Source organism: Mesocricetus auratus, unplaced genomic scaffold (assembly GCF_017639785.1).
Source record: "Mesocricetus auratus isolate SY011 unplaced genomic scaffold, BCM_Maur_2.0 Super-Scaffold_100048, whole genome shotgun sequence".
Taxonomy (NCBI): domain Eukaryota; kingdom Metazoa; phylum Chordata; class Mammalia; order Rodentia; family Cricetidae; genus Mesocricetus; species Mesocricetus auratus.
In genome coordinates this window covers 6,583,050-6,602,809 of record NW_024429225.1, presented here as the reverse complement: position 1 = coordinate 6,602,809, position 19,760 = coordinate 6,583,050, and the positions used below count along the sequence as shown (strand labels likewise).

At 47.3% G+C, this 19,760-nt stretch overlaps 1 protein-coding gene across 5 annotated transcripts in view; it reads right to left on the bottom strand.

Moving 5' to 3' along the window:
- The window catches only part of Samd4a (sterile alpha motif domain containing 4A), a 215,120-nt gene that overhangs the window by 67,292 nt on the left and 128,068 nt on the right, over positions 1-19,760 (bottom strand). For all 5 annotated transcript variants that reach the window (XM_040735733.1, XM_040735732.1, XM_005085801.4 and 2 more), the window contains one exon: positions 13,927-14,445. In XM_040735733.1, coding sequence (XP_040591667.1) covers positions 13,927-14,445 — 519 coding nt within the window. The remainder of the gene's footprint in view (positions 1-13,926; positions 14,446-19,760) is intronic.

The following is a 19,760-nucleotide window of genomic DNA, read 5'->3' as shown; positions in this document are numbered from 1 at the left end:
TTTGAGAGGGAGAGTCCCGAATGCCTTCAGCCTTTTGCTCTTAAACCACATGGGGACAGCCAGAATTACAGAGTTAAGGACAAATAGCTCTTTTCTTGGCTACTTTGAGGCTCCACTGCCTCTGGCGTGAAAACCCAGGACATAAACATGAAATACCCTAGGTACCTTATTCTTTCTTTGTAGTGACCATTTTTAAACACTTGTTCAGGAAACTTCAAAGGGTGGAGGGAAGCTGGCCCATGGCCAGGGAGTCGTGAGGGAGAACTTGGTCACCAGGAGGACCCTAGAATTGGGTGTTTCCAGGTGAGCATTACTTGTCCGACAGCCTGCCCTTAGTCTGTTCTCTCAGCTGCATAGAGTGTGGGGTTGGGCAGTGGTGGCTCATGCCTTTAATTGCAGCACTTGGGATCCAGAGATGGGCAGATAGCTCTCTGTGAGTTCAAGGCCAGCCTGGTCTACAAAGCAAATTCCAGGACAGCCAGAGCTACACACAGAGAAACCCTGTCTCAAAAAAATCAAAATCAAATAAACAAGCAAATGAATAAATAAAGTGAGCTGTAGGGAAAAAGGAACGACAGAGTCACTCCGGAAGCCCAAATTACACAGCTGTCTCTAGGGACAGTGAGGCCATCCACAGAAAACAGGGCAGGGCCATGTGACACAAATCTTTACCTTTCTGTTCACACACACACCTAGATGGAAAGAAAACCATCAAGGAATACATCATTTGCTTGCAAGATGCCCACATTCTCTGAGTGAGGGCAGCATTCACTCCTGGAGAACAGCTCAGCCAGGCATCCATGCTTACCTCAACCTTGGATTGCACAGCTCAGACCCACCGTTCAGGACTGACTGGCCTGTATCACAGTCCATACTGTCCCCAAAGGGAGGGCACTCTCGGGAAGCAAGGACTCCTACACTTTGCAGCTTAGCCAATAATGCTTTGAGATTCCTGAATGTGTAACTACGCTCCCATAAATGAACAGTCGTACAAATGTGACTTTCTTTCTTTCTTTTTCACACGGACACCCCTAACCCCAAGCTTTACTGTTCTTGCGGTGAGCTCGGACTTTCAGGTTAATATTTGTATGCAACATTCAGTCAAGGCGCTAAAAACGATGCCACTAAACTTAGCAGAGTTAATGACAGTGTCACAGAGCAAAATAACATCTTGAATAAAGACAGGCACGTGTGAGCCGTTCTCTCACAGCCTAGCTCCCGAAGGCCTAGCGACTACAAGAAAATCCCTCCAATTGCTGCAGTACTCTGTGATCTTGAGTAGTTTCCCAGAAGAGCTAGCGGATGCAGGTCCATCCAGACCAGGGCGTACTGGTGGCCTCCCTCATGTCAGCACGTTCTCTCCGGTTTCTGGCCATATTTGGGAAGACTGTATTCTATGCATTTATAGGAACAGCCGGGGAGAGGCCAGCCCAAACCATCATATAATGGAACTGCTTACAACAGAAAACAAAATTCCCTTCAATCATCCCAACATATGGAGATCTGCTATATAACCTAGAAAAAAATTGCCCGCCAGTAATGCTTTCCGTAAATTTCTCTCCAACATGTTTCAGCTTATGAATGGAGAGAGGATCTCCGGAGATGGGGACTGGAATTTCAGATTTTAAGAGTTCCTGCTGGTAAAGATTAACGAGCTAAATCCAGACAATCTATACTACAAATCACAAGTTTAGTCAATGGGGAATGATTTGACTAAAGCAGATGGTTTCAGGCAGCTTCTTAGGAATATAAGCACGAAGTGAGACGCCCATTTCTGCGGCATGGTTTCTGTCAGCCTGGATGCTGACAGCAGACAAGGAAAATCAACTCCGTTTCCTCATAACTTCCATTCTTTCCTCATAAGACAGCTAACGTGTTGCGGGCGGTGGCGCACGCTTTTAATCCCACCACTTGGGAGGCAGAGAGAGGCGGATCTCTGTGAGTTCCGTGCCCGCCTGGTCTACAGAGTGAGTTCCAGGAGAGCCAGGGCTACACAGAGAAACCCTGTCCCAAAAACCCACAAAAAACACAAACGAGACAGCAAAACAGAAAGCTGATGTTTCATCTCAGCTCCTCTCTCCCTGTCGGCCATGTGGTCACTTGCGCCCACACAGTTCTGAGACTGCCATCTGCCACCAGGTGGCACAGCCAAGTGGATCTTCATGTATTTGATCCCACGCGGGTGCCAAACCCTGGAGCTCCCCCAACTGGGGGTTGAGTGAACCTCCTTTTCCTAAAGATAAACCTAGCGGTCTCACAGATCTTCACAGGTAATGAAAAGCTGATCAGTACCAAGCTCGCCAAATCAGGCAGATGCACGGAAGAACCCGTTCCACATCTTTTCGCTGTGGAAGCCGAGCTAGCTTCGCACGTAGAAGCATTTGCACACAGGCCCGACGTCCCGAGTTTGATCACTGAATCCTACAAGTTGCCAGGAAGGGACTGTCTCCAGAGAGCGGTCCTCTGACCTATAACCGTGTATGTCACAAATAAAATGTTTAGTTCCGCGTGGGTATCCGCTGTGCAGCATCTCAGCAACATGGACCGGAAACTTTCAAGCAAACCCTGTGCTCTCATTGGTTCCGCTCCCTAACTGAAAAGATGGAATCTGTTGGTGGCAACGGACCAAACACTTGACCCCAGGAGCCTGTTCGAGTCCTCCCACAAGCTCATTTCTTCTTCTTCCAACAGACATTGCAATTCTTTTCAGAGCCTCACTGGTTCCTCAGCTGGGCTTGAACTCAACATTCTCCCACCTCAGCTTTCCATGCTTCCCCAAGCCAGAGTCTTCTCTTTATTGGCTTAAATGTCGTTGTACCTGTCAGAATAGTGGGGCCTGGTGGGAGGCAGAAGCAGGCTGATCTCTGTGAGTTCAAGGCCACCCTGTCTACATAGTAAGTTCTAGACCAGCCAGAACTACAGAATGAGATTCTATTTCAAGACAAACAAACTAAGCCAAAACAAAATGTACAAAACAATAACAGAAAACAAAAGCCTGGGTCTGAAGACATGAACTTGCAATCCCAGGATTGGGGAGACAGACATGTGCAGGTTCCTGGGGCTCCCTGGTCAGTCAGCCTAAGCTTACGTGATGAGTTCCAGGCCAGGGGTATGCACTCCAAAATACACAAGAACATAAGCATGTGTTAGTCACCTCTGTCTCTCTCAGATGTACGTTCATCTGGCACCTGAAACTTAAGCCTAGAAGTTTCATCTAGTTATCGGAGAGGTGGGTAAGCTACATTCACATCTTCTCAGCATAACCTGATCTCCTCCTCACAACCCCAAGATCCAAGAGAAAAGCAAATGCAACTTGAAATGTTTACCATTTGTTCGTGCGGCAGCTGGTGTTGGGGTAAGGCTCTAAATCTGGTGAAATAAAAGAACTTACTTACACGACTGCACGGCTCAAGATGAATCTTAAGATTGCCCCCCCCACACACACACACTTTCCCGTCCTCCCTGCAGGGAAATGGCTAGTGCAACAAGCCATTTATTGCAGCCAGAACCCTTCCTATTTTTAAAGTATGGTAGGAGATGGGAACATGACTGTCTTTCATGGTAGCTCATCCAGTGTTTAATAATCCTTGCTGTCATTAAAGTCTAAAAACAATCCTCCCAGATGAGAAGGGATGGCTAACCCTCATGACCTAAGGTGTGAGGTGCCCACAGAGGGTGTGAGGTGCCCACAGAGGGTGTGAGGTGCCCACAGAGGTTTTGGCCTCATCCGGGGCAGCAGGGTCTTGGAGGCAGCAGCCATTAGCAGGATTCTGGCTTACCATGGTGTTTTCCTTATTGCTCTTCCCTGAGCCCTAGAAAACAAACACTAAATGCTGTGAGGAAAAGCAGGGTGGAGGTAAAACCTTTAGACTCTGGCAAAGGAGAGGGAGTTGTCAATGGCAATACTGGTCTTCTGAGATAGCCTCGAGCCATCTTTACAAGGCAGCGGGTGTTGGGAAGGCCAAAGTCATACTAAAAAAAAAAAAGTTCCCCCAAAGCGGGAGGAGGCTACAGCTAAAAATACATCGTGGCAGCTGTTACAAATGCCTCTCACAGGAAGCACACCAGCTATTTCTTTAGCTACCTCTTTGAAGATCGAATGAGGGGTTAAGGAAATCGTGGAATTTTTCAGTTACTCTAGGCTGGTTAGATTTAGGAGAACTTTTCCACGGACAAAAAATTATCTGTTGGTAAAAGATGCACAAAAACTATCAATAATATAAGAATGTAAAAGGGTTAGGGCTCTCCTAAATTTCTAGGGGACTGTAAGATTTAGGGTGGGGGGACAGCCCCTAGCCGAGATGAGCCGGGCCAGCATCTGTCTGCAGCTCACCAGGCCTGTTTCCGCTGAGTGATCTCTCTCTGCCTGGCTTCTGCTGTGTCCTCACAGCTTCAGTGGAATAAGGCTCAAACGCCTTGCAGGTCTGTAGGAAAATGTAGCTGGCACAGTCTGGGAAACGTGTGGCTTTATGAGACAAGAGACAATCCCGAGAGAGCCTGTCCTGCTGCTTAAGGGGCAGATGCTAATGGAGGGGGCTTTGCCTGTACACTTTCTGGGCTTCCAAAGGAGCCGTTCGCCTTAGGGTTTGCTCCCTGCCACACCCCATCTACTGCCAGTGTTTTATCTGAGATGGGGACTCTGCAGAGCCTAGCAACCCTTCCGCACTCGGAAGGACCCCTACCATCGTCCAGGAAGGCAAAAACAAACAAAAGAACCAGGCTACCGCACCCACCCACATGTGTGAAGGCACAGGTACCATGTCTCCCAAGTTAGCTTCCTTCTTACTTTTTTCCCCCCTTTTATTTTCTTGAAACAAAGTTTCACTATGTAGTTCAGGCTGCCCTTGAGCTCACTGTGAAGCTGAGGCTGGCCTCAAACTTATTTTCTTGCTCCTACATCCAAAGTACAGGCATTCCATGTGTGCTGCCCTGTTTGGCTTTTGCCTTCAAAACTGACAAGTTTGGAATGATTATAGATTTATAAGAAACAGCGAAAATATTACAGCCAGTTCTCAGGGATCCAGCTTCCCCTAAGTGACATATCAGATCCACACTATGTTGTCAAAGGCAGGAAACTGACATTAAGAGAGGCTAAGCAAACAGATAGCATGCCTTACTCAGAGACTGGCAATTTTTACATTCACTCGTTTTGTTTTTGTTTTTGTTTTGTTTTTTGGTATGAATCTGTGTACACCTCATGGCTTTTGATTACATGCATCATTTCACACCATTACCTCCCTCTCCAGTCAAGATCCCACTTTATTTTAAGCCTTTGGTACTAAAACCAATTTGGTAACACGGTGATATATTATTTATGATTTATTAAAGCTTGTCTGAGGATTCAGAGAGCAAAGTCAGCCACAGGCTAGAGAGGCTAGGCCATGGTGGTACACACCTTTAATCCTAGGACTCAGAGTTAAGAGGTGGAAAGATCTCTGTGAGTTCAAGGCCACACCGACTACATGAAATTGACCCAGTCCTAAAAGAAACAGCTCACACAAAGGTGACCTCAGCACCTGGGATCACACGCCTTTAATTCCAGCACTAGGGAGGTGGAGACCGGAGTGAAAGGGTTGGGAGGAGAAAGAAATAAAAGACAGAAGGAGACAGGAACTGAAAGGTTTTGCTCCTGAGGATTCCTGGGTTGCCATTTCAGCTTGGTAGAGGCAAGAGTTAATCATACACATACACACGCCAACACACACAAAAAGAAGTAAAAACAACAACAAAACGCATCACTGAGGACTGTGACAGAGGGCTGGGTGATCAGTATCACTGATAAATATTTAGTGTGTTCTGAGGGACATTTTCTCGTTTAGTTTGGAAATTCATTGCTTCTGTGAACATCTGCCTGTGTGTAAGCCTAGGGATTTATGTCCCTGCCATTTGGATTCAGAGGCCACATCTGGGTTTAGGGAGAGGCAGTCACTATCTGAGATGCTCTGCCATGAGAGACTGGTGCCCAGATGCAGACCAGGAACTTTCCATCTCCAAAATCCCTGTGACTTTTTGAGCCTCACGGTGTTCTGGATGCTGGGAAGTCGGGATAAACACAGCCCTTGTTCCTAGGGAGTCCTAGGAGTTAGCAATTAGGAAGGTCTACAGTGAGCAAGCTGACTGAAGACTAACCATGATGGGGGAAGTCCTTCTGTGTATGTGTTTGACTTATTGGTTGATAAATAAGGCACCGTTGGCCAGTAGGGAAGCAAGACAGGTGGGACTAAGAGTTGAGGAGGAGGCTGGGAAATGTAGTCAGGAGTGGAGAGTTGCCATGTGATCCTGGGAAGAGAGGACGCATGAGGCTGGCGTCCTTGGTAAGATAAGACCTTATAAAATATATATTAGTAATTATGGGTTAACAATGAAGTCAGAGCTAGCCAATAAGAGACCATAGCAAACGGGCAACAGCTTCATGATTAATGTAGCTTCCTGAATGTTCATTTGGGACTGACGAAGCTTTGGGAGCAGGCTGGTGGGAAGAATGCGTGTTACATGGCCAGGATGCCGAGAGCTCACAGCAAGGTGTGCTGTGAACAGCAGGGTGGGTGGGGTATCACAGGAGCTGTTCCCCGGCTTTGAAGAGTTGACAGAGACCAGCACTTTTGGTAGGGTCTTATACCTGAGGAAACAGCCAAGACCATAGGGTGGCTGATCCTAGGTGTGGGACAAACCCAGTGCCATTAATACTGACTACTCGCTGGACTGCTGAAGATAGGGCTAGAAGGGGAGGCATGTCAAACTAAGATGGTCCCAATCCTAGCGAACTCAGTCCGTGTTGTCCATCAACTTACTTAACCTCTTGGTGGTTGTTTCCATCTCTGTCAAATGAACATAGAAAGCATGTCCACATCATGGAGTTTGGAGGGTTAAATGAGTTAACATTTGTCTAAAGTTTTTAAAATAGTAATTGCTATATTGTTGAGTGTTAACATCAATTTACTTGTGTGGGGGGGGTGCCAATGTTTTTCCAATGTATTCTTTCTACTGACCATAAAAGCATGAATTAAGATTAATAAAACAAATCCTAACAATTGAAACCAGACTATGAATCAGGGCGGGGGAGAGGGGGGAGGATGACCTGATGTGTAAACGCCCCAGCTCATGCTGGGCAAGCAAGACAAACATGCTTCCAAATCCAAATGTAAAGACTGACAGAAAAAACAAAGAGAGAGAGAGAGAGAGTGGTGTTGCATACCTTCGACCCCAGCACTAGGGAGGCAGGCCTAGGCAGATCTCTGTGAGTTCTGGATCAGCCTAGTAAGTTCCAAGTCAGTCAGAGTTACATGGTGAGGCCCTGTCCCAAAACAAACACAATAATGTCCCAAACGAGCAAGTGCCAGGTAGGACCGGTGACCGATGCTTGTAATCCTGGGCTGAGGCAGGAGCATCACAAAAAGAGCAGCCTGGGCAACCCAGGAGTCCCCTGTCTCAGAAGCACTAAAGACCCAGATGCGAGGTCAAGAGGCATACTGCTGGCCTGAAGCCTCAGGTTGGATGCCCAGCCTCTGTCTCCCACAGACAGGATTCAAGAGCACTGTAATGTGAGCAGGAACAATTTCATGCCGCCCACAGCTGTTTGTCTTGTTTAAATCCAGGTCTAAGTTGACCAGCAAAGGGTAGGAAAGGGTCAGACAAACGATCTGGAGCAGGTGAGGTGACACTGACCTCCACTGAAGGCGGGCTAGAAGCACCTAAGCCAGGAGTGGCTTCCCTGTCTACTGCAGACTACAGACAGGAAGCCATGGGTCCCTGCTCCCTTGGCTGCTCTCCCTTGGTGGTTGAAAGTTGACTAAACCTTGTACAAGATTGTGACGAGCAATACTTTGTACCTTTCTGGTCTCACGAGCTCCCAGTAAAATAACCTGTGCATTCAGATTTGTTTTGGTCTGCCTTTTGTTTTTATTTTTTGACAGGGGTTTTTGTGTAACCCTGGCTGTCCTGGAACTCACTCTGTACACCAGGCTGGCCTTGATCAATACGATGGCCAACTCTTGGTCCTATCAATAAACTGTACTCAGTTCATTATTCTGTTCTCTCTGACGCGTTTTCTTTCATTTGTCTTGCAAGGTTTCCATTTCCTCTAACCGGGTAGCTCCCCTTACATTCGTTTGTTACTTTGCCTTTGCCCAGGCTGTGGGTGAGTCCTTCATTGTCTCACCATGTATTATCATTTACTCTTATTGCTTTAAATGCTACCCGGTCACTAAACCCCTTCCCCCAAACACATTCTAACATACCCTGTCACCTTCTCAGCAGCTCTGACTCTCCATCGCCCAGATCAGGCACACCAGCTATGACACTGGGTCCTCCCAAAACTCCTCTGCTTGCCCAATGCAGACTTACCCATCTCAACTGGAAGTAACACCATCCTTCCAGGACTGGTGCAGGCAAAACCCACGGGAGCTACCTTTCTGTCTGCTTTCATTCCCTTTACTAATTGTAAAACTGAGTGAGAGAAATAACTAGAAAAGAATTGACTATAAAGTAGGTGACCTGGTTGATGCATTGGCCCAAGTCTTTGTCACAGCAGACTGTGCCCTCATACAGATGCACGTCTTGCCCAGTAATCTGGCCACTATCTACCATACTCTCCTTTAGGCAACAGCCTTCTTGCTTTTCTCTGAATAAATGGGGGATTGTGTCTAGGAATCTTTGTCCTGGCTTTTCGGGCTGGAGTGTTCCTTCTGGACGTTTCAGTAATTCCTGCACCTGCGTCACGTCCCAGTGAGGTCTCCCTTGACCAACCATCTTTATCCCCAGCCATCTTACCACATGGGCCTCGTTCTCCTCACTTGACTCTCCACATGATTCACCAAGTTCTAGTGGACCATATGGCTTACTTTTATACCCTAATATATAATATACTAGATGTCCCCGCAAGCAATGGCAAGTGGGTCTTATCTACTGGTGTGTCTAAGATGCCCCGAGCAGCCCAGGCCTACGGAAGTTTCAATAAACATTTTCTACATGAACAAACAAATGAGTCAATCAATAATGTTTATCCAAGCCCAACACTGAGTTTGTGTAATAATTTCACCGAGGAACAATTGCTCTTTCTACTTTTCAAAATATATTTTGAACACACTTCCCCTTACGCCTTTCTATCCCCTTTTCTCACTTTCCTGCCCTCCTATTAGTCCCATCCCTCTCCCCCAGACACCTTTGTACTTGCAAGTTTTATATATAACTAGTGTGTGTGTGTGTGTGTGTGTGTGTATGAGTGACTGAGGAAAGTTTCCTCCTGTGCACCCACACATTTTCTTTCTTCATTCTTTTGTTGCTGGACACCTGTTAGTTCTATAATTTAGCTTCTCTAAATAGTGTTGTAAGTAACATTCAGGAGTGGTTTAGCTGTGTCATATAAACTATGAATTGTTAGGATTATTTAATTAAAAATTTAAACTATGTATCCGTGTGTCTTTGTGTAGGTATGTGCATGTGACTGCAATGCCCATAGAGACCAGAAGAGGGCACTAGATTCCCTGAAGCTGGAGTTACTGGAAGTTGTCAGTGACTAGTTAGGGTGTTGGTAACCAAACTCTGGCCTTTAGAAGAGCAGTGAGTTCACGGCTGTGGAGGCATCTCTCCATTCCCCATCACTGGTTTCTGAGGAGCCTCCACACTGGTTTCCACGGTGGACTAGTTTACAATCTTACCAGCCACGTGTAACCACCTAGAATTTCCCTGCTGCTTTTTTCCTGCTCATCCTACTGATGCTTGTATGATCTCACAACACAAGCTTTGACATTCACTGGCTTTGCACCCTTTGTGCTCACACTGTTGAGCCTCTTGGGCAGTGCTCACAGGCCCCCTCCTGCAGTCTGCACTCATGGACGCCCTTCCCTCCCTTCGCGAGCTCTCCAGTTTCTCCACCCTCTCCCAACCAGCCCGCACGCCTACCACTCCGTCCCTCTGCTCAGAATGGACATTCCTCCCTAAGCCCTCTTCCCGTTTTCCTCTCCACTCCCCATTTCCTCTGTTAAACCTTGACCCCGTCCACACCCCCAGGTCACGAGAATCTTCCCACTCCAGACAGTCATAGCCCTTGCAGAAGAGAGCCTGCTGCAGTCTGAATGTGTTTCCCAAGGTTCGTGAACTAGCAGCCTGGTCCCGAGGCAACCGAGTTGAGAAGAGGGACCTTGGCGAACTAATAAGGTTGCGGGGCTTTGCCATTATGAATTAATGCTGTTTTGTTACAAAAGTGAGTTCCGTTCTTCCTCGCAAACATTCACAGCCATTCTTCGCGCCCCATGAGACGCCATCTGCGCCATTTGCCAGGCTGGAAAAGACCCTCACCAGAAGTGGTGCCTCTTTGTCTTCCCATCTTCCAGAACCATAAGCCAAATAAATACACTTCTCTGGTGTGTAAATTACCCAGGCCATGGTATTCTGTTATAACTACGCAAAATAGGCCAAGACAGCCAACCCCACAAATAACCCTGACCCTACAGACGCTGGATGGGCCTCTATGGATCATTTTACACTTTGCTTTTCATATAACTCGGGAAGTTGGCGTTCTTTGGATAGTAAATCAGACAGAGAGAAATATTTGATCTTTTTTAAATGATGACACTGATTGGCACAGCCTCTCTGTCACTGCAAACAGGAGCCTTGCCTTTCCCATGGATTCCAGCCGTCTCAGCCCAGGACAGACAGACGGAAACTATTTGCAGGGAGGACTGGGGACCTGTATAGGGAAGAGGTCACAAAACCACTTTTTGGAAGATATAGTGGCCTAAGGGGATATAAATTAAGTCACTGGACTGAAAGTAGGTTAAAAATGAAAAGACGAGCACTTGTTGCTCTTCCATAGGATCCAGGCTCAATTTCCAGCGCCCACATCTCTGCTCACAACCATCTGTGAGTCCGGTTCCAGGGTATCCGATGCCCTTTTCTGGCCTCCCTTGATACCAGGCATCTGCAAAGTTCACAGATATGCGTGCCGGCAAACCCCCACACGTGTAAAATAAAATAATAAATCTTAAATAATTAACAAACGGTAAGGGTGTGACTTTGCAGTGTTACTCTGTGCAATGAGTTACTGGGTACTGACTATCACTAACGTAGCTGATAATTTGAAAATAGGAAGCACTAATCGATTTAGGTTCTTAAATTCATGTGATCTCTGAGCAGTTATTTTTTCCCACTTGGAAAGAAGAAATGCAGCTCTCCAGTACAGTGGGAGACACTGTACCTGCTTCTACTGCAGTGGGGTAGCCGGTCACAGTACAGTCACGGGCCCCTGGACTACATTTAGTCCCAGAATTGCAACAGTTGGACTTGATGATGTGTTAACTTTGAGACTGTGTAAAAAAGCACATGTATACAAACATTTAACTTTTCAGTACTCAATAAAAAAATCACCTTGGCCAGATGATTTTACTCACTGTAGACTAATGCAAGTGTTCTGAACATATCTGAGGCAGGACCGGCTAAGTTGCAGTGCTGAGCAGGTGAGGTTTGTCAAAGTTTTGACTTATGGCATCTTTAGCTTTTAGTGGATTTATTGGAACAAAGGCTACTTGAGTCAGTGTGGCCCTAGACTTAGGGAAAGATGTTTCTGTTCAGTGCACTCAGGACGACATCATCTTTAGTACTTAGCTCCTTTCAGTGTCCAGCAGTTTCTCCCATATATCCATCTAGTGCACACCTACTATGTGCTGCTCTGGCCAGGTCATGGTCTTCGCATAGACCAAGACAGGAAGGTTCTCATTTTACAAGTGGGAGCTTTGCTCAAGGGGACTAATAACCCAACCCAGTTGCAGTTAGCAAACTGCGAACTTAGTTTTAGATCTTGGAGGGTGTTGACACTCACGTCCATGAGCTTTCTAATTCCTCAGGATGCCTCTCGGGACTCGCCATGTATTTTATAGACTCATGACTGAACTAATGGCCTAAAGGCTTGCGGTTTTGAAAGACATAACTGAGCTATCGTGGCCATACAGGGTGTAAACACTGAAATTCAAAGCTGATGTGCCCTAAGTGCTGGACAGGAATACTAGAAGGGAGACGCGAGATCTTTCACGGTTTCTTCTGATGCTCCAAAACTCCTTTTGTCTTCTAGGTGTTTGCAGCTCAAGGACACAAGAGCAAGAAGACACGGGAGCCATCTCAACCTTCTCTGTCATGCTGGGCAGTCACTGCTCAAGGGAGTGGTTGCTGACTAGATCTGATGAGCATGTTCAGTGTGCCAGGACTGTCAAAACCTGATGATGAGTAAGCCAGCCCGCAAAATAACGCGTGCGATGATCCAAGGCTACGTTCAGGATAATGACACAGAGTGTCCAAACAGAGAGACGATGGCAGCTGCTAGGGGCCTGCATTTCTTCGGTTCCCAAGGCCTTTTGTGATCATAACTGGATCCTGCCACCCAGGGAAGCCAGGCTAAGAGACTTGGCATTGGCTGTAGTTTCAGCCATCACTGTGTTACACAGAGGCTGATAAAAGTTGTTCCTGATGGATCATGACTCTGTAAAGGACACTAACTGCCACGAGGCTCTTACATCCTAAGTCAACAATGTGATACTCTTCCCTAAGTCTCAACTGTTCAAGTTACTCATCGATAAATGTAGAAAAAGGAAAAACGACAAAAATCTTACAGTGTGCCCAAGGCAGAGCATCATCCTCAATGTCGATTAAGTGATATGCCATTTGGACTAACGTAGCTATGATTTGTCGTTCTTAATTATTTGAGAAAACTATTTAAAAAGGTCTAACAGCCAGAAGATTCGGGCGAGGCCAAGGCACCAGTGCTCATCTTAAAGCTTCCCTTATCTTCTTCCATCTGTTTGTGGTGCTGGGGATTGAGCCCATGCCTCACACAAGCTAGGCAGGCACCCATCACCAAGCTACCCACACAAGTTAGGCAGGCACCCCTCACACAAGCTAGGCAGGTACCCATCACTGAGCTACATTCTCAGCTCCTCTTCTCACTCCTTTTAATAGACGGGTCTTCTGCATGCTGACAGGCACATTGGGTCCAACTGCAATACCTTTCCCCCAGGAAAGTCTAGTTATCTCTGGGAGAGCCACACCAGTCACAGATATGTGCAAGTCAGCACCAAGGAGAGCTGTTTGATGGCAGTCACCCTCCCACAGGACCGTTATATCCGGGCATGGGAGGAGTTGGCCACCTTGCTTGGCCTAAGTAGGACACCATAGAAAGGCCTCCCAGCCCTCAGGCCCACTCTAGAGCGGTCAGGAGAGGTGAGGCTGTCATGTGCTTTCCCTGCCCACAAAGCATCTCCTGATGTCCTTTCCTAACATGTTAGACTGAGTGAGAGGAAGGCCACAGTGCTCACGTCAGCCACAACCCAGCCCAGCATTCTCAGTCAGCCAGCCTGCTCAAGGGCCACCCAAGAACTGGGGGTTCAGCCAGAAAGTGCAAGGGGAAGGGACATTCCAGGTGATTGCTTTAAAGAAAAACATACAGAAGGAAAGAGGGAGGAGGGGGAGGAGAAGGAGGAGGAGGAGGAGGAGGAGGAGGAGGAGGAGGAGGAGACAATGCACAGTGCCATGTGGCTGACTGGTTAACCATGGGTTAACATCAGTTTCAGAGAAGCTCGCAGTAACTCAATGTGTCTGCAATTCCCTGAGCCCCAGGGTGAAAGGTGTTTTTACTTGTGGAAACAGAACAGTTCCTTCTTCCACCATCCACTCTCTCTTCTCTCATTTCTTTATTTTTGGTCTGTCTAACCCCCAAATTTGGACCATCCATCATTTTAACCTGCCCAGAATTTTCATCTTTCCAGAGCCAAAGAGCAGCAAACACCGGGTCCAAAGGGCCCTCTCCCCCAGCCAACTGCCACCAGCCCTCTTCTCCCAGGGTTACGGGGTGCTCAGAGCAGATGATGCCAGCAGGACGTGCCACACACAGCAAGTCACCAAACCAGAATGCATTAAAGGGGCGGGGGTGGGGGGACTTACTCGTACTTGTGCTGGTTCCAATTGTGTTGATTGTGGTGGGGACAGAAGAAGAAGAGTAGAGGGGCACATGGCCATTCTCACACCCCAGGCTTTTGTCCTGCCAGTTGGAGGCGCTGATGCAAATCCCAGAGTCCCGAGAGTTCTGCCACCCATTGAGCTTGTCGTCAGAGTTCTGTCTTTGGTGATAGTAGTGCGTCTGTCCGTAATCCACAGAGTCCGAGCGGCCTCGGTTCTGGCTGCCAAAGCTAGTCGATGTGCGGTCCTCCAAATGGTTGAGCCACATGGCTAGAGCACTTCGGTCTTCTAAGGAAGTGGCCGGGTGGATCAAAGCATAGGACAGCAGCTGTCTGCTCTCCTCGATGTGCTGGTTGTGTTCTATAGAGTGTGCCAGGATCTTGGGCAGCAGTTTCATATACTCTACTTTCGCGTCGAGGTTTCCTGGCTTCAGCAAAGGCAGGTGAGTTAACAGAAGGGAAATCACTTTATCCTTGGATTCCTGTTGCCATTGGTTAATGATTCCTGAAAGGGAAAGTACACAGGACACATGAGCAAATACACCCACAATCACACCTAACACCACACTCTAAATTTCTGTGGCTTAGAGTCCTAATTTAGGCACCCTGCCTAAACTTTCTCAAGACTACCTGTGTATGAGATTGGTTAACTGGCTTAAGGTTTTCAGGGGCCAGGGACTTCAATGAGATAAAGCTAAAAAATTTTAGAGTGTGCAGAAAGGAGAGATATGCCTAGCACTCATGAGCCCTAGACTTGATCCTTTGCACTGGGTATCGTGGTGAACACCTGTACCTCGGTTCTCATACGGTGGAGACAGGAGGATCATAATCTCAAGGCCATCTACTGCTGCCTAGGAAGTTAGAGGCAGCATCAACCACATGAGACCTTGTCTCAAAACACTAAATTCTTGGGGCTTCGTTTCAAGGGGACCTAGATTTAATTCCCAGCACCCACAAGGTGGCTCACAACTGCCAGTAAGTCCAGTTCCAGGGCATCTGATGCCCTCTTCTGGCTCCTTCAGGCACTTTACACACACGTGGTGCACAGACATACGTGAAGGAAACACATATATGTAAAATAGAAATCAATACAATTTCCATTTTAAAAAAAGGGTTAAGAACTCAACAAACAAATGCTTAGATGTTTGGGGTCTCCAATTCTAATTTATGTCTCCAAAAAGATGACAGCTACTTTGGTCCAACCATGGAGAATTGGCAGCCATGTCTTCCTTCTTAGATAAGACTAGGCACAACTCTAGATGGACAAGGGCCAAGGCTAAGCAAATTTCCATCAACTGAGGCCCACATGGAGGAACTCGTGGAATGAAGCTGTTTCCCCACTCCAGACATCTGTTGAAAGTCTCTTAAGTGCTGGAGAAGGCATGTGTGTGAAGCTGGTTCAATTGCCTACACTGAAAACCTCATCAGGAGAAAAGGACCCAGCTGTAGCTTTCTCATAAGAAAATAACTCAGAGAAAAGGAGCCACAGGTCAGCTCCAGGGACACCTTGGATCACGCTAGTAGGTTATCTATCTTTATATGAAGATGCTTGTGGGTTTTTTTAAACGCTTTCTTCGTAATTTAAAATTTGCATTGGCACGGAGACAGAGGTATGAGTGTAGCACATGTATTCATGCGTGTGCTTGTGAATGTGAAGGACAGCAGACGACATTGGGTGCTATCCTAAGGAACACCATCTATATCCTTTGAGACAAGGTTCCCCCAGAACTTGACAACTAGGCTAGGCTGGTTGGCCAGTGAGCCCCAGGGATCCTCCTATCTCTGCCTCACCAGGGCCAGAATTATAAGCCTGCACCACAATGTCTGGCATTTTTACCTGGGTTCCAGGGATTGAACTCAGGCCCTCATACTTAAGCAAGCACTTTACCAACTGGCCTATCTGCCAGACCCAAGATCTCTTTGTTCTTATTATGATAAAATATGAATCATAGTAAGCATTTTTAACAAACTCAGTGCTGCTAAAGACACGGTGACATGCAATCTACCTGCAGTCCTTTGTTGCGTCACCAAAACACCTCCCCCACCCCGCTTCCTAGCCTTTGGCGCGCCGCCATTCCGTTTTACGTCCCCAGGAACCCGGTCATTCTAGGTACTTCAGACAAGTGGGACCTCAGTTTGTCTTGTTGATTTTTGAGATCGGGTCTCTCTCTCTGAAACCCAGGCTTGCCTTGAACTCAAGGGTGACTCTCAAGTCTCAGCTTCTCAGTGCCGGGACAGCAGACATGAACCAGCCCTGCCCAGTTATCCCATTGAATGCCTCACTTCACGCAACGGTTTCCTCAAGGTTCATGCACGTGAAGAGCTAATCTTTATCACTTCCTTCCCCATCTCACTCAAATGGCAAGCGATGCATGTCGCCTGCTCGTTCTGGAAGCAATGATCCACAGAGCTGGGCATCCCCACTGGCTTTCACACCGAGTCCACAGGTCAGAAGGAGCCGATTATAAGCTACAGACTCATTGGCATGCACTAAGGCCACTTCACAAGACTCTCAAAGACGATGTTGTGGCTTTATCTAGAGTTCTCCAAGGATCCTATGGTAAGGACTTGGTCCCCAGTTTGGAGATGCTCAAAATGGAGTCTACCGGGAGGTTTTCCGGTCACTTCAGGGTACGCCACTGAAGTGGATGGTAGAACCTACCTCACCTCGCTCTCATTTTGCTTCTCAGCTGCCCTGAGGTAGTTTCCTTCACCAGCCATTATGGACTGGAGCCTTCCAAACAGAGCGTCAGAAGTGCCCTTTCCTCTTTTTAAGAGGATTTGCTCTGGGATATTGCTTTACAGTAACAGAAAGCTAACCAGCCAATCAGCACGGCAGGCACGGTGCCTAATGAAAAAACATGGTCCTGGGAGTCAGGCATGGGAGTTAATCCCAGATCTGCCACTTAATTTGTAGTGGGGTCTTTGTTACACTGCTTAACCTTTCTGAGCCTCTATTGCAGTCACGGGTGGTTTCAGCGGCGTCTGTCTTCCTTGGATTGAATGGAATGAAGTATCCAAAGGATGGGCTGGGTACGTAATGGACGAAACAACCCCTTCCCCTGTCTCTGTATCCGTCGGACCCATCAGTCAGAGTGGCGAGGTAAGTGGCTTGAGACACACAGTGTTTTAAACAAATAGAGAAACCAGGGAGGACACAAGGGAACCCGTTAAGAATATCACCAAGTTGGAAAAAAGAGAGTGGAAGGGGTAAGAAAATAGAGTCACTGCCCTTCTAACAGTGATAAGTGATTATTGGACTCTTCACATGGGCCTTCCTGTGATGCGGAAGAGTCACCGTGTGAAACAGAAGCCACCAGCCTGAAGGGAGACTACAGAGAAGAAATGGGTAGCCAGAGGAGTTCTGGTGGAAGGTTCTAGAACCCCTGCTGGGGGAAGGCACATCTGAATCCTCTCAGGCCTGGGTGAGCCTGCCCCACAATTTCACAGTAAGATAACAGCCACATGTAGAGCCTGAAACTGCGGTAGTCAAATTACAGATGAGCAATAGCTATTTGATTTAACCAAACACAGAAATATCATTTCAGCATGTAATCAATGCAGATCATTGGGAGACATTGGCCCTCTTTGGAGTTGAGATAAACCGTGAAATCCAGGATGTGTGTTATCATGGACGACGTCCCCATTTGGGCGATTCCATGCTTAGGAACTGGGAGATAGAAAGGAGGCCAGCGCAGGCCAGAGACAGTCAGGGGGAGAAAGGCTGGCGTTGATGACCTCGGGAGGTCCTTGCTAGCTCTCTATTTAGTTAATTGTCACCAGAACTTCACATGCCCCCCTAGGTGGAGCCTGTCTTAGCACCTCCACCTACCCATGCTTCGTCAGCAAAGGCCAGTCACCATTTCTGGTTTTTGTTGAAGTTTGCGGTATTTTTTGTTTGTTTGTTTTGAGACCGAGTCTCATTATTCGGCTCATTCCGGCCTCCAACTCACAGAAACCCTTCTGTCATGGCTTCTCGAGTGCTGGGATGGCAGGCGTGAGCCATCGGCTGGCATGCTTTACGTGGTGGCTCATTTAGGAGAAAAAGAAATCTAGTCGGTCTCTACAAGGGTCTCAAGAGTCATAGGAAGGAAGCTAAAATCCCCAGAGTAAGAACAGAAGGGTTACAAGCCAACAGTGAGCAGGGGCACGCAGGGTGCACACGTACACTCAAAATTTGGGAACAACTTTTAACGAAAATGAGTGAGGCTGAAGAGCTTCCTGGCTTCCTCCTAGGCCGCTTCCCAGCTCTCCCACTAAAGGTGGCTCTTTAAAAAAAAAAAGTCATGAACAAAAATAAAACGTAAGTAGGACTCAGAGCGCAGGTGAAACGTGTTATCTATCTCCAGCAACCACTTTCTGCCAAGGACTGACCTGGGACTCAGAGGGAGGAGGCACGGGGAGGAGGGAAATGAGGTCTCCATCCGTGGTCCTCTCCAGGGCCGAACCAGCCCTCCGATGGTTTGAGGTTTCTGTGTGGCCAGGAAGACAATCATGGGTCTTGCATATCCCCCCTCCCCCTTCTCCCACCGGGAACTTGGCTATAGGGCAGCTTTCTGGGGCTAACCACACCTATTGGCTCAAACTTCTATTGCTACAGCTGTCAGGCTGACAGCTAACAGTATTGAGTGGTTTCTGTGGGCCAGGCACTCTTGTAAACCCTGTGCATTTAATTACTCATTGAATCCTCTCAAGGAGCTTAGCCAGAGGGGGCGGGGCGGCAGATCTTAAACTAGCCTTATTTTCCTGATGAAGTCAGAGACGTAGGCAGAGTTGTCATCGTTGCCCTGACTAGTGAAAAGGCAGAAGGGAGGTAGACAAATTAGCTTAAAATACAGATGGTTATCACACTAGAACGGCCATAAGCCATTTGTGCTATAGTCTTTATACCGACTGCGTATAAATACAGGTGGTTATCACACTAGAACGGCCATAAGCCATTTGTGCTATAGTCTTTATACCGACTGCGTATAAATACAGGTGGTTATCACACTAGAACGGCCATAAGCCATTTGTGCTATAGTCTTTATACCGACTGCGTATAAATACAGGTGGTTATCACACTAGAACGGCCATAAGCCATTTGTGCTATAGTCTTTATACCGACTGCGTATAAATACAGATGGTCATCACACTAGAACGGCCATAAGCCATTTGTGCTATAGTCTTTATACCGACTGCGTATAAATACAGGTGGTCATCACACTAGAACAGCCATTTGTGCTATAGTCTTTATACCGACTGCGTATAAATACAGGTGGTCATCACACTAGAACGGCCATTTGTGCTGTAGTCTTTATACCGACTGCGTATAAATACAGGTGGTCATCACACTAGAACGGCCATAAGCCATTTGTGCTATAGTCTTTATACCGACTGCGTATAAATGCGTAGCTATAGTAACGGAGCTGTGCAAACGTAGGAAAAGGAGCTCTAGAGACAATGAAGAGGATACTTGGGGGGGTTAGGATGCTCCCAGTTTCTGGCACTTGTCTTTGGAAGGGACCTTCATCCTCTTTTTTGAGGTGGGGGTGCGGGTTAGTCAGTTACCTGCAGCTGATGGAGTGTGGTTGGGGAGGACAATGTGTGACTTCAGAGTTTTCCCCAAGGATGTCTTAAGGTCACTATTGTGATGAAATCCAGGACCAGAAGCAACTTGAGGAGGAAAGGGCTTATTTGGCTTATACTACCAATCATTGCTCATCATTTAAGGATGTCAGGACAGGAACTTCCCTAAGGCAGGAGCCTGGAGGCAGGACACTGCTTACTGGCCTGCTTTTTGTTTGTTTGACACAGGGTTTCTCTGTGTAGCCTGGCAGT